Source organism: Heptranchias perlo, chromosome 19 (assembly GCF_035084215.1).
Source record: "Heptranchias perlo isolate sHepPer1 chromosome 19, sHepPer1.hap1, whole genome shotgun sequence".
Lineage (NCBI taxonomy): Eukaryota > Metazoa > Chordata > Chondrichthyes > Hexanchiformes > Hexanchidae > Heptranchias > Heptranchias perlo.
Window position 1 is genome coordinate 3,149,172 of NC_090343.1, and position 14,717 is coordinate 3,163,888.

Here is a 14,717-nt window from a genome sequence, read left to right on the forward strand (position 1 = left end):
ATCACCTCTCATTCTTCTAAACTCTAGTGAATATAGGCCTAGTCGACCCAATCTCTCCTCATACGTCAGTCCTGCCATCCCAGGAATCAGTCTGGTAAACCTTCGTTGCACTCCCTCCAAGGCAAGGACATTCTTCCTCAGATAGCGACCAAAACTGCACACAATACTCCAGATGTGGTCTCACCAAGGCCCTGTACAACTGCAGTAATGAGGTTGTGTTGGTTTGGCATCTACTCTCCCTAAAAGTGTAGTAAACACCCAGACCCTTTAGCAAACTCCCCCCAACCCTGCCCCAGATGTTTGGTGCACTCAGGCAGTCCAGATGAACGAGAGGTGAAGTTTTTTAATGGTCTCTGCTCTGATAGCGGCTCAACTATTCCTTGTGGTGTGGGTCTGCCCCTGTACCTGCCGACAGTGGGGGGGGCTGCTGTGACTGTGAGGCGGGGTTTGGCCAAGCCCCTTGCAGTGTCCTGAGCCAGGTGACGGTGGCTGGGCAGGTGGGCCGGAGCAGTGGTCCACACCTTCACCATGGCCAACCAGGAAACCTCGGCAGCACGCGGGAGGCCACACTCCTGGGTCGGACTGTATTCAGGGAGGTTTCGTCACATGACCTTCAACATCCCCTCGCCCTCCCTCACCCTCCAGCCATTGGTCACCTGATACGTCAATCGGTCAATAATGGCGGTCACAACACCCACAATCCTCTGCAGTCCAGAAACTGCTCTATCCGTCGCATGGCCGCACCAGAGGGCCCCATTGCATCCTGGGTGCGTCGCGGCCCTGCTGTCCGTTGGGACTCTGGGCGGAGGGAGACGGGAGAAGTCAACGTCCCGGCACATCGCTCTCCCGGATTTCCCGCAGGAGCGTCCGGCAGATTGACCTTTAATCCCTGGAGACCTTCACAGCAGCCCAGACGTTAGAACCTGCCTAAAACAAGGCAGTGGCCAGAAATAACCCACCAACGGGAGGGCCCATTCAATGCAGGAAACTCACGGTCTTTAGTCTCACCTTGTGCCTCTCCGCCAGGAACTTTCCTGCGCACATCTCCCGGATAATCACCTTCCACAGGTCCCGTTCCGACTTGAGGTTTGCGATGAAAGGCTCCTTCTTGTCACGGACTTTGATTTTCAGGGCGAGGATCTTCACTGGAAAGATGGACATTGGCAAACAGGACTCCACCACCTGAGGGCAGTAAACAGTAAGTGTGAGGTGGGCTCCACGCTTCTATGGCGGGCGTGCATGGGCGGTGGGGGTGAATAACACTTAGTGAAGACTCTTCCTGTTCCTTTGGGCTGAGAGTTTACCTCCGGACTCGACTATTTCAGTGTTCTCCTGGCCGGCCTCCCATCTTCCACCCTCCATAAACTTGAGTTCATCCAAAACTCTGCTGCCCCGTATCCTAACTCGCACCAAGTCTCGTTCACCCATCACCCCCTGTGCTCGCTGACCTACGTTGGCTCCCGGTCCGGGAACGCCTCGATTTTAAAGTTCTCATCCTTGTTTTCAAATCCTCAAGTCCTACTACCCTCTGAGATCTCTGCGCTCCTCCAATTCTGGCCTCTTGCGCATCCCTGATTTTAACGCTCCACCATTGATGGCCGTGCCTTGAGCTGCCTAGGCCCTAAGCTCTGGAATTCCCTCCCTAAACCTCTCTGCCTCTCTCTTCTCCTTTAAGATGCTCCTTAAAACCTACCTCTTTGACCAAGCTTTTGGTCACCTGTCCTAATATCTCCTTGTGTGGCTCGGTGTCAAATTTTGTTTGATAATCGCCCCTGTGAAGCGCCTTGGGACGTTTTACCACATTAAAGGCGCTATATAAATGCAAGTTGTTGTTGTTGAGAGGTAAACTGTTCTGTGTGAAATGACCCGATCTGAACCATTTCAGGGTGGGTTACCTGTGAATACACAAACCAGGTTCAGACCACTTGAAGTCCAGTTGTGCCTGGCCCTTTAAAAGAAATGGAAATCCTGGTGCAGGTTTCGCGGGGAAATCCCTCTCTGTCAGCTAAATGCTTCACTTCGCACCCGTACACATGGCCAAGAGAGTGACTGTCCAGGACAGAGAAGCTCGTTTGATCAGCTCCCCTGCCACTGGACTCAACGCCCATTCCCTCCCCCACCGGCGCACAGTGGCTGCAGTGTGTACCATCCACAGGATGCACTGCAGCAACTCGCCAAGGCTTCTTCGACAGCACCTCCCAAACCCGATACCGCTACCACATAGAAGGACGAGAGCAGCAGATGCGTGAGAACACCACCACCTGCACGTTCCCCTCCAAGTCACACACCATCCCGACTTGGAAATATATCGCCGTTCCTTCATCGTCGCTGGGTCAAAATCCTGGAACTCCCTTCCTAACAGCACTGTGGGAGAACCTTCACCACACGGACTGCAGCGGTTCAAGAGGGCGGCTCACCACCACCTTCTCAAGGGCAATTAGGGATGGGCAATAAATGCCGGCCTCGCCAGCGACGCCCACATCCGAGAATGAATTTTTAAAAAAAGACCCACAAGGCAGCGGGAGGCCGAATGAGCCCAAAGCGACAGAGAGTCGGGCAGTTCAGGGGCTGCTCGCTGGGGCTAGACTCAGTGCGGGGGAGGGATGGAGGAGGGAGGGGTGGCAGTTCTGGGAGGGTGGGGTGTGGGGGGAGTCCTCCTGGCCCCGTAACAGGGCCTCTTGGATGTACTGAAGGGGAAGCTAGATAAACACAGGAGGAAGAAATAGGAGGACATTTTTTAAAAATTCGTTCATGGGATGTGGGCGTTGCTGACAGAGTCCCAGTCACAGCCCCAGCAGAGTCCCAGTCACAGCCCCAGCAGAGTCCCAGTCACAGCCCCAGCAGAGTCACAGCCCCAGCAGAGTCCCAGCCACAGCCCCAGCAGAGTCCCAGCCACAGCCCCAGCAGAGTCCCAGTCACAGCCCCAGCAGAGTCACAGCCCCAGCAGAGTCCCAGCCCCAGCCCCAGCAGAGTCCCAGCCACAGCCCCAGCAGAGTCCCAGCCACAGCCCCAGCAGAGTCCCAGTCACAGCCCCAGCAGAGTCACAGCCCCAGCAGAGTCCCAGTCACAGCCCCAGCAGAGTCCCAGTCACAGCCCCAGCAGAGTCCCAGTCACAGCCCCAGCAGAGTCACAGCCCCAGCAGAGTCCCAGTCACAGCCCCAGCAGAGTCACAGCCCCAGCAGAGTCCCAGTCACAGCCCCAGCAGAGTCACAGCCCCAGCAGAGTCACAGCCACAGCCCCAGCAGAGTCCCAGCCACAGCCCCAGCATAGTCCCAGTCACAGCCCCAGCAGAGTCCCAGTCACAGCCCCAGCAGAGTCCCAGTCACAACTCCAGCAGAGTCCCAGTCACAGCCCCAGCCCTAGCATAATCCCAGCACAGCTCCTGCAGAGTCCCAGCACAGCCCCAGCAAAGCCCACACATATTCCCAGAATGGCCCCAGCAGAGTCACAGCCACAGTTCCAGCAGAGCCTTAGCCTCACACCCCTGAATGTACATTTTGCAGCATTGAGAGAGCACTTGCTATTTGTTTAAAATGTATATTAAAAAACTTCTGAACCTTCATTTCCCTTTTATGAAACAGGATCTGTCTTCGGTTGGAATGAGAGGGCCTTTTTCTAGAAGCGAGCTTGTGGGCCCCACAATTCATGTGCCTGTCTAGGGGTTGCCAACCCTCCAGGATTAGCCCTGGAGTCTCCAGGAATTGGAGATTAATCTCCAGGACACCGCTGGGAGCAAAAACTCGGAGGGAAAAAAAATCACAGGGGCGTTAAAAAAAGACTGTGATTTTTTTTCGTTTTGATTGAACACCTGAGTTATAAAAATATTGGAGATGGGAGAAAAAAGGCTATTTGACCGATTGGGCCGGTTGGAGACGGGAGGTCATGTGATGAAACCTCCAGGAATAGGTCCAACCAGTGTTGGCAACCAATGCCTGTCACGTACACTGATTGGAATTCTGCCCAGCCCGACAGGCAGCAACAAATAAGGACGGCAGAGAGCAGCACTATGGATTGGTCACATGGTGTGGTTTGGCAGCTGTCTATGGAATCGACCTGACGATACAAGACTGTCGTATCCAGCATGGAGTCCGTCCTTCAAAAAGGCTTCTCCCCACCTGGTCATTACTTTTGTTACCTCTTAGACTATTCCAACGCTCTCCTGGCTGCCCTCCTGTCTTCCACCCTCTGTAAACTTGAGCTCTTCCAAATCTCTGCTGCCTTTTTCCATCTCACACCATGTCCCATTCACCCATCACCCACTGTGCTCTCTGACCTACATTGGCTCCCGGTCCGGGAACACCTCGATTTTAAAATTCTCATCCTTGTTTTTAAATCCCTGTAACCTCCTCCAGCCCTATAACCCTCTGAGATCTCTGCACTCCTCCAATTCTGGCCTCTTGCACAACCCCCTGATTTTAATCGCTTCACCATTGGCGGCCGTGCCTTGAGCTGCCTCGGCCCTAAGCTCTGGAATTCCCTCCCTAAACCTCTCCGCCTCTCTCTCCTCCTTTAAGATGCTCCTTAAAACCTACCTCTTTGACCGAGCTTTTGGTCACCTGTCCTAATATCTCCTTATGTGGCTCGGTGTCAAACTTCTGTTTGATAATCGCTCCTGTGAAGCGCCATGGGACATTTTACTGCATTAAAGGCGCTATATAAATGCAAGTTGTTGTTGTTGTCGTCGTCGTCCTTGGTTTCCATGGCGACCCATTCCAGGGCCTGTGGCTTTGCTGACTCACAGGGTCGATACTGAAGTCACTGTGATTGCTCAAACTTTTTTTGGCTTCAACTCTCCAGGCATTTTGGATATTTCAGTGATATGAGTGTGAGGTTCAGAGGGGGTTTAATTCAATATATGACCATCAAACACCTGCTCTTGTCTCTTAAGGCTCGTGTTCTCTGCAGTTAACTGTGAATGAAGGGCATTAGAAACCATTCCCATATAACACATTTGTGACCATAATTCCACCCACTGTGTTGAGTTTGGATCTCTCTGATAAAGGCTCAGAGTTCCAAGCTCACTGCATTTTATCTTTGTTTAATTGGAAATTCATTAAAAAAAAATCCAGTCAGTGATTCTTTAGATGCAGAGATTGTTAGAGTGTGCAGCGAAAATAAATTGAAATGTCACAGATCGTTCTAGAAACTAAGAGGCACCCACTGCTATCCGGGAGTCGTGGGAGGTTTGGAGGGAGGAACTTTCTTTTAATTATTCGTTCATGGGATGTGGGCGTTGCTGGCGAGGCCAGCATTTATTGCCCATCCCTAATTGCCCTTGAGAAGGTAGTGGTGAGCCGCCTTCTTGAACCGCTGCAGTCCGTGTGGTGAAGGTTCTCCCACAGTGCTGTTAGGAAGGGAATTCCAGGATTTTGACCCAGCAACAATGAAGGAACGGTGATATATTTCCAAGTCGGGATGGTGTGTGACTTGGAGGGGAACGTGCAGGTGGTGTTGTTCCCATGTACCTGCTGCTCTTGTCCTTCTAGGTCGTAGAGGTCATGGGTTTGGGAGGTGCTGTCGAAGAAGCCTTGGCGAGTTGCTGCAGTGCATCCTGTGGATGGTACACACTGCAGCCACTGTGCGCTGGTGGTGAAGGGAGTGAATGTTTAGGGTGGTGGATGGGGTGCCAATCAAGTGGGCTGCTTTGTCCTGGATGGTGTCGAACTTCTTGAGTGCTGTTGGAGCTGCACTCATCCAGGCAAATGGAGAATATTCCATCACACTCCTGACTTGTGCCTTGTACATGGTGGAAAGGCTTTGGGGAGTCAGGAGGTGAGTCACTCGCCACAGAATACCCAGCCTCTGACCTGCTCTTGTAGCCACAGTATTTATATGGCTGGTCCAGTTAAGTTTCTGGTCAATGATGACCTCAATGAGGATGTTGATGGTGGGGGATTCGGCAATGGTAATGCCGTTGAATGTCAAGGGGAGGTGGTTAGACTCTCTCTTGTTGGAGATGGTCATTGCCTGGCACTTGTCTGGCGCAAATGTTACTTGCCACTTATTAGCCCAAGCCTGGATGTTGTCCAGGTCTTGCTGCATGTGGGCTCGGACTGCTTCATTATTTGAGGGGTTGTGAATGGAACTGAACACTGTGCAATCATCAGCGAACATCCCCATTTCTGACCTTATGATGGAGGGAAGGTCATTGATGAAGCAGCTGAAGATGGTTGGGCCTAGGACACTGCCCTGAAGAACTCCTGCAGCAATGTCCTGGGGCTGAGATGATTGGCCTCCAACAACCACTACCATCTTCCTTTATGCTCGGTATGACTGCAGCCACTGGAGAGTTTTCACCCCTGATTCCCATTGACTTCAATTTTACTGGGGCTCCTTGGTGCCACACTCGGTCAAATGCTGCCTTGATGTCAAGGGCAGTCACTCTCACCTCACCTCACCTCTGGAATTCAGCTCTTTTGTCCATGTTTGGACCAAGGCTGTAATGAGGTCTGGAGCTGAGTGGTCCTGGCGGAACCCAAACTGAGCATCGGTGAGCAGGTTATTGGTGAGTAAGTGCCGCTTGATAGCACTGTCGACGACACCTTCCATCACTTTGATGATCGAGAGTAGACTGATGGGGCGGTAACTGGCCAGATTGAATTTGTCCTGCTTTTTGTGGACAGGACATACCTGGACAATTTTCTACATTGTCGGGTAGATGCCAGTGTTGTAGCTGTACTGGAACAGCTTGGCTGGAGGCGCGGCTAGTTCTGGAGCACAAGTCTTCAGCACTACAGCTGGGATGCAGTCGGGGCCCATAGCCTTTGCTGTATCCAGTGCACTCAGCCGTTTCTTGATATCACGTGGAAGGAATCGAATTGGCTGAAGACTGGCTTCTGTGATGGTGGGTATATCGGGAGGAGGCTGAGATGGATCATCTACTCGGCACTTCTGGCTGAAGATGGTTGCAAACGCTTCAGACTTGTCTTTTGCACCCATGCTGGACTCCGCCATCATTGCATGATGGGGATATTTGCAGAGCCTCCTCCTCCCGTTAGTTGTTTAATTGTCCACCATCATTCACGACTGGATGTGGCAGGACTGCAGAGCTTTGATCTGATCTGTTGGTTGTGGAATCGCTTAGCTCTGTCTATAGCATGTTGCTTCCGCTGTTTAGCATGCATGTAGTCCTGAGTTGTAGCTTCACCAGGTTGGCACCTCATTTTCAGGTACGCCTGGTGCTGCTCCTGGCATGCTCTTCTACACTCCTCATTGAACCAGGGATGATCCCCTGGCTTGTTGGTAATGGTAGAGTGAGGAATATGCCGGGCCATGAGGTTACAGATTGTGCTGGAATACAATTCTGCTGCTGCTGATGGCCCACAGCGCCTCATCGATGCCCACTTTTGAGCTGCTCGATCTGTTCTGAATCTATCCCATGCTGATCGGGTTGGATAAAGTAGGGATGGAGGAGGCTCATGTGAAGCATAAAGGCCGGCATGGATCCGTTGGGCTGAAAGGCCTGTTTCTGTGCTGTAAATTCTATGTAAATATACGAGGTTCCCGCTTGACTCAGGGGCGCCTGAAAAAAACGGGGCGTTTTAGAACCTGCAGCCGAGGGGGGAGAGGGAGCGGGTCATCCAATGGAGAATGCGGACATTGGACGCAGGCATCATTTCTTCGAAGATGCTCAAAGCTTACCTCAATGTCTCGGAAGCGAGCAATCTCCTTGCAGTACGGGTGTGCTTCTGTCAGGAGGAACAGGCGCTTCTGACTCATCACCACGCGGCCCAGGCCATAGCTTGTCTTCACCGGGTTCGACACTTTGGAGACCCGCTCGTTTTCCAGCAGGTTCTTGGTGACCTCGGGAGCCAGCGTGATGCTGTCCACCTCCGATTTCGTCTCGTTCCAGCGGGAGTAGAGCTCGTTGAAAGTCTTGGGCTCAAGCAGTTTCTGCTGCCCTGCAAAGAAACAAGGGACAAAAAAAAAAAAGATTCTAGCGTTTCAAAGGGACATTAGTAACAGGAGGAGGCCATTCAGCCCCTTGTGCTTGCTACACCTTTCAATCAGATCACGGCTAATCTGTACCTTAACTCCATTTACCACCCGTATCCCACCACACCCTTGTCCAACAAAAATCTATCCATCTCAGTCTTAAAAATTTTAACTGGCCCCCAGTATCCACAGCTTTTTGGGGGAAGAGAGTTCCAGATTTCCACCGCCCTTTGTGTGAAAACGTCCCTCCTGATTTCACTCCCAAATGGCCGAACTCTAATTTTAAGATTGTGCCCCCTTGTTCTGGATTCCCCCACAAAAGGAAATAGTTTCTCCGTACCTACCTTATCAATTCCCTCAATCGTTTTCAATACCTCGATTAGATCTGCCATTTATCTTCTAACCTCAAGGGAATACAAGTCAAGTTTATGCAACCTGTCCTCATAACTTAACCCTTTTAGCCCCCTGGTATCATTCTGGTGAATCTGCGCTGCACCCCCTCCAAGGCCAATATATCCTTCCTGAGGGGCGGTGCCCAGAACTGAACACAGTCTCTCCAGATGGAGTCTGATCAAGGCTCGGTCCAGCTGAAGCATCACTGCCTCACCTTTAGAATTCCAACCTCTCTGAGATAAAGGCCAACATTCTATTAGATTTTTTGATTATATTTTGTACCCGTCTACTGGCTTTTAGTGATTTGTTTACATTTGGTCCTCTACAACCTCATGTCTCTCATCATTAAGAAAATATTCTTCACTTTTTTTTCCCACTGGTCTGAGGATTGGGAGAGTTTTAGAAACCAGCAAAGGACGACCAAAAAATGGATAAAAAGAGAGAAAATAGAAAATGAGAGTAAACTTGCAAGAAACACAAAAACGGATTGTAAGAGCTTCAACAAGTATGTAAAAAAAGAGATTAGCGAAAGTAAACATGGGTCCCTTAGAGGCTGAGACAGGAGAAATTATAATGGGGAATAAGGAAGAGGCAGAGACGTTAAGCAAATATTTTGTATCTGTCTTCACAGTAGAAGACACAAAAAACATACCAGAAGTAGTGGGGAACCAAGGGTCTAATGAGAGTGAGGAACTTAAAGTAATTATTATCAGTAGAGAAAAAGTACTTGAGAAACTAACTGGACTAAAAGCTGATAAATCCCCTGGACCTGATGGCCGACATCCGAGGGTTCTAAAAGAGGTGGCTGCAGGGATAGTGGATGCATTGGTTGTGATCTTCCAAAATTCCCTAAATTCTAGAACAGTCCCAGCAGATTGGAAGGTAGCAAATGTGACCCTGCTATTCAAGAAAGGAGGGAGAGAGAAAACAGGGAACTACAGGCCAGTTAGCCTGAAATCAGTCGTCAGGAAAATGTTGGAATCCATTATTAAGGAAGTGGTAACAGGGCACTTAGAAAATCATAATATGATTAGGCAGAGTCAACATGGTTTTATGAAAGGGAAATCGTGTTTGACAAATCTATTCGAGTTTTTTGAGGATGTAACTAACAGGGTAGATAAAGGGGAACCAGTGGATGTAGTATATTTGGATTTTCAAAAGGCATTCGATAAGGTGCCACATAAAAGGTAGTTACGCAAGATAAGGGCTCATGGAGTTGGGGGTAAGAAATTAACATGGATAGAGGATTGGTTAATGGACAGAAAACAGAGAGTAGGAATAAACGGGTCATTCTCAGGTTGGCAGGCTGTAACTAGTGGGGTGCCGCAAGGATCAGTGCTTGGGCCTCAGCTATTTACAATCTATATTAATGACTTAGATGAAGGGACCGAGTGTAAAGTATCCAAGTTTGCTGACGATACAAAGCTCGGTGGGAAAGCAAGCTGTGAGGAGGACACAAAGGGCTCTCTATTTTGAAACGGTGGCGGGATGGCAGCAGGGGGGGCGGGGGTGCGCGTGGCAAACTCACATGAACAAAACTTACCGTTTCCGACGCGATCGCATCATGATTGCTGATGATTAACGTGCTCTCCGGGTTTCACGCCCGACAACCAGTTTGATTGACAGGCTGGCTGTCGTCAGGAACTGCAATGCGAAGGGGGGGGGGGCGGGGGGGACCGAGAAAGAGAGAGAGAGCGAGGCGTCATCCAACGCTGGAACGGAAGATCGGTGGGGGGGGGGGCGGGGAGAGGGGAAGATCGGGGGGGAGAGGGGAAGATCGGTGGGGGGGGTAGAGGGGAAGATCGGGGTGGGGAGAGGGGAAGATCGGTGGGGGGCGGGGGAGAGGGGAAGATCGGGGGGGGAGAGGGGAAGATTGGTTGGGGGGGAGAGGGGAAGATCGGGGTGGGGAGAGGGGAAGATCGGAGGGGGGCGGGGGAGAGGGGAAGATCGGGGTGGGGAGAGGGGAAGATCGGAGGGGGAGAGGGGAAGATCGGGGGGGGAGAGGGGAAGATCGGGGGGGGAGAGGGGAAGATCGGGGGGGGAGAGGGGAAGATCGGGGGGGGAGAGGGGAAGATCGGGGGGGGAGAGGGGAAGATTGGTTGGGGGGGAGAGGGGAAGATCGGGGTGGGGAGAGGGGAAGATCGGGGGGGGAGAGGGGAAGATCGGTGGGGGGGGAGGGGAAGATCGGGGGGGAGAGGGGAAGATCGGTGGGGGGGGAGAGGAAGATCGGGGGGGGGAGAGGGGAAGATCGGTGGGGGGGGGAGGGGAAGATCGGGGGGGAGAGGGGAAGATCGGTGGGGGGGGAGAGGAAGATCGGGGGGGGAGAGGGGAAGATCGGGGGGGAAGATCGGGGGGGGAGAGGGGAAGATCGGGGGGAGAGGGGAAGATCGGGGGGGGGAGAGGGGAAGATAGGGGGGGAAGAGGGGAAGATCGGGGGGACATGGGCGGGAGAGGGGAAGATCGGTGGGGGGGGGGAGAGTGGAAGATCGGGGGAGAGGGGAAGATCGGTGGGGGGGGAAGAGGAAAGTTCGGGAGGACATCAGGGGGGTGAAGAGGGGGACATTGGGAGGACATCGGGGGGGGGTGAAGAGGAGGACATCGGGGGGGGGTGAAGAGGGGGACATCGGGAGGATATCGGGGGGGGGGGTGAAGAGGAGGGCATCTGAGAGGGAGACATCAGACATCGCAGCAGGGTGGAAAGGTAGATTGATTTTGTGTTTTAACTTCTTTCTATGGGTTTTGATGTAATTTATACCAGGCGTGAATCAGAAGCGGTGGGCAAGCTGCCCAGGTAAGTTAAAAATCGTTATAAGCACTTAATATGTCACATGTAAAGTGCCTTAAGTACCTCGGTACATTTGGCTCTTTAACTGTCATCCTGCCGGCTTTAATTGCCTTGGGGAACTCGGAAGTCGGCGGGATGGAGCCGGCTTCCAAACCCGAACGGGATTTCCGTGATTTTCGGAGCCCCCCACCCCGTTCCCAATGCATCTGCAATTTTCCCGTAAAATTGAGCCCAGAGTCTGCAAAGGGATGCAGACAGGTTAAGTGAATGGGCAAGAAGGTGGCAGGTGGAGTATAATGTGGAGAAATGTGAGGTTATTCACTTTGGTAGGAAGAATAGAAAAACAGAATACTTTTCAAATGGTGAGAAACTATTAAATGTTGGTGTTCAGAGACACTTGGGTGTCCTCGTAAAAGAAACTCAAAAAGTTAGCATGCAGGACAGCAAGCAATTAGGAAAGCAAATGGCATGTGGGCCTTCATTGCAAGTGGGTTGGAGTATAGAAGTAAGGAAGTCTTACTACAATTGTACAGGGCTTTGGTGAGGCCTCACCTGGAGTACTGTGTACAGTTTTGGTCTCCTTATCTAAGGAAGAATATACTTGCCTTAGAGGCGGTGCAACGAAGGTTCACGAGATTAATTCCTGGGATGGTCCTATGAGGCAAGGTTGAGTAGAATGGGCCTATACACTCTGGAGTTTAGAAGAATGAGAGGTGATCTCATTGAGACATATAAGATTACAAGGGGGTTTGACAGGGTAGCTGCTGAGAGGTTGTTTCCCCCGGCTGGAGAGTCTAGAACTAGGGGGCATAGTCGCAGGATACGGGTTCAGCCATTCAAGACTGAGATGAGGAGGAATTTCTTCACTCAGAAGGTTGTGAATGTTTGGAATTCTCTATCGTCGAGGGCTGTGGATGCTCAGTCATTGAGTATATTCAAGGCTGAGATAGGCAGATCTTTGGACTCTAGGGGAATTAAGCGATGTGGGGATCGGGCGGGAAAGTGGAGTTGAGATCGAAGATCAGCCATGATCTTATTGAATGGCGGAGCAGGCTCTAGGGACCATATGGCCTACTCCTGCTCCTATTTTTTATGTTCTTATGACTTTTTGGAGGAGAGAGTTCCAGATTTCCACTACCATATGTGTGAAGAAATGCTTCCTGACATCACTATGAATGGCTGAGCTCTAATTTTAAGGTTATGTCCCTTTGTTCTGGACTCTCCCACCAGAGGCAATAGATTCTCTCCATCGACCCTTTCAAATCTTAAACACCTCAATTAGATCACCCCTTAATCTTCTATACTCAAGGTAATACAAGCCCAGTCTATGCAACCTGTCCTCATGATAAAACCCCTTTAGCCCCGTGTGATCTATCAACCTGTAATTACAGATGTTCCTACCATGGTTCCTATGATGGTCTTTAAGGAAAAAAAAGCAAGAATATATATTCACCAACTATTGCTCCACACAGCTATTTGGATGTTCATAATTCATCATCTTGATGAAAACATCCATTATTTAGGGTTTTAGCGAGGGAGTGAGATTGGAGAGCTGTGTGTGTGTGTCTGTGTGTGTGTGGAATGAGAAATGATATAGCAACTATAGAAAGGGAGGAGAGGCTAACAGATGGGATATGGATAGAAGCAGGTAATGGTGAAGGGGGAATGATTAATTGGTAACTGCTACAGACGCTAACCCAGGGGGAGCGGTTGGGTGAACATAAGAACATAAGAAATAGGAGCAGGAGTAGGCCAATCGGCCCCTCGAGCCTGCTTCGCCATTCAATAAGATCATGGCTGATCTGATCCTAACCTCAAATCTAAATTCATGTCCAATTTCCTGCCCGCTCCCCGTAACCCCTAATTCCCTTTACTTCTAGGAAACTGTCTATTTCTGTTTTAAATTTATTTAATGATGTAGCTTCCACAGCTTCCTGGGGCAGCAAATTCCACAGACCTACCACCCTCTGAGTGAAGAAGTTTCTCCTCATCTCAGTTTTGAAAGAGCAGCCCCTTATTCTAAGATTATGCCCCCTAGTTCTAGTTTCACCCATCCTTGGGAACATCCTTACCGCATCCACCCGATCAAGCCCCTTCACAATCTTATATGTTTCAATAAGATTGCCTCTCATTCTTCTGAACTCCAATGAGTAGAGTCCCAATCTACTCAACCTCTCCTCATATGTCCACCCCCTCATCCCCGGGATTAACCGAGTGAACCTTCTTTGTACTGCCTCGAGAGCAAGTATGTCTTTTCTTAAGTATGGACACCAAAACTGTATGCAGTATTCCAGGTGCGGTCTCACCAATACCTTATATAACTGCAGCAATACCTCCCTGTTTTTATATTCTATCCCCCTAGCAATAAAAGCCAACATTCCGTTGGCCTTCTTGATCACCTGCTGCACCTGCAAACTAACTTTTTGATTTTCTTGCACTGGGACCCCCAGATCCCTTTGTACTGCAGTACTTTCCAGTTTCTCGCCATTAAGATAATAACTTGCTCTCCGATTTTTCCTGCCAAAGTGCATAACCTCACATTTTCCAATATTGTATTGCATCTGCCAAATCTCCGCCCACTCACCCAGCCTGTCTATATCCCCTTGTAGGTTTTTAATGTCCTCCTCACTCTCTACTTTCCCTCCCATCTTTGTATCATCTGCAAACTTTGATATGTCCCCTCCTCCAAATCGTTAATATAGATTGTAAAGAGTTGGGGACCCAGCACCGACCCCTGCGGAACACCACTGGCTACTGGTTACCAGTCCGAGAATGTACCATTTATCCCAACTCTCTGCTTCCTGTTAGATAACCAATCCTCCACCCATGCCAGAATATTACCCCCAATCCAGTGATTCTTTATCTTGAGCAATAATCTTTTATGTGGCACCTTGTCGAATGCCTTCTGGAAGTCCAAATACACTACGTCCACTGGTTCCCCTTTATCCACCCTGTACGTTATATCCTCAAAGAACTCAAGCAAATTTGTCAGACATGACTTCCCCTTTGTAAAGCCATGCTGACTTTGTCCTATTAAATTATGTTTATCCAAATGTTCTGCTACTGTCTCCTTAATAATAGACTCCAAAATTTTACCCACCACAGATGTTAAGCTAACTGGTCTATAATTTCCAGCCTTCTGCCTACTACCCTTTTTAAATAAGAGTGTTACATTGGCAGTTTTCCAATCTGCTGGGACCTTTGCCGAGTCCAGAGAATTTTGGAAAATTATTACCAAAGCATCCACAATCCCAACTGCCACTTCCCTCAAGACCCTAGGATGTAAGCCATCAGGTCCAGGGGATTTATCCGCCTTGAGTCCCATTAATTTACTGAGTACCAATTCCTTAGTGATTTTAATCGTATTTAGCTCCTCCTCCCCAGAGCCCCCTGTTTGTCCAGTGTTGGGATATTCTTAGTGTCCTCTACCGTAAAGACTGAAACAAAATATTTGTTCAGCATTTTTGCCATCTCCATGTTTCCCACCATTAATTTCCCGGTCTCATCCTCTAAAGGACCTACGTTTGCCTTAGCCACCCTTTTTCTTTTTATATAACTGTAGAAACTCTTGCTATCTGTTTTTATATTTTTTGCTAATTGATTT

At 50.1% G+C, this 14,717-nt stretch overlaps 1 protein-coding gene across 5 annotated transcripts in view; it reads right to left on the reverse strand.

Moving 5' to 3' along the window:
- The window catches only part of LOC137335079 (DENN domain-containing protein 3-like), a 121,349-nt gene that overhangs the window by 23,207 nt on the left and 83,425 nt on the right, over nucleotides 1-14,717 (reverse strand). For all 5 annotated transcript variants that reach the window (XR_010966324.1, XM_068000182.1, XM_068000183.1 and 2 more), the window contains 2 exons: nucleotides 7,642-7,901; nucleotides 1,009-1,182 (listed from right to left, as the gene is read on the reverse strand). Coding sequence is in view for 4 of the 5 variants with exons in the window: in XM_068000182.1 (XP_067856283.1) it covers nucleotides 1,009-1,182; nucleotides 7,642-7,901 (434 nt within the window). In the remaining variant the exon portion in view is untranslated. The remainder of the gene's footprint in view (nucleotides 1-1,008; nucleotides 1,183-7,641; nucleotides 7,902-14,717) is intronic.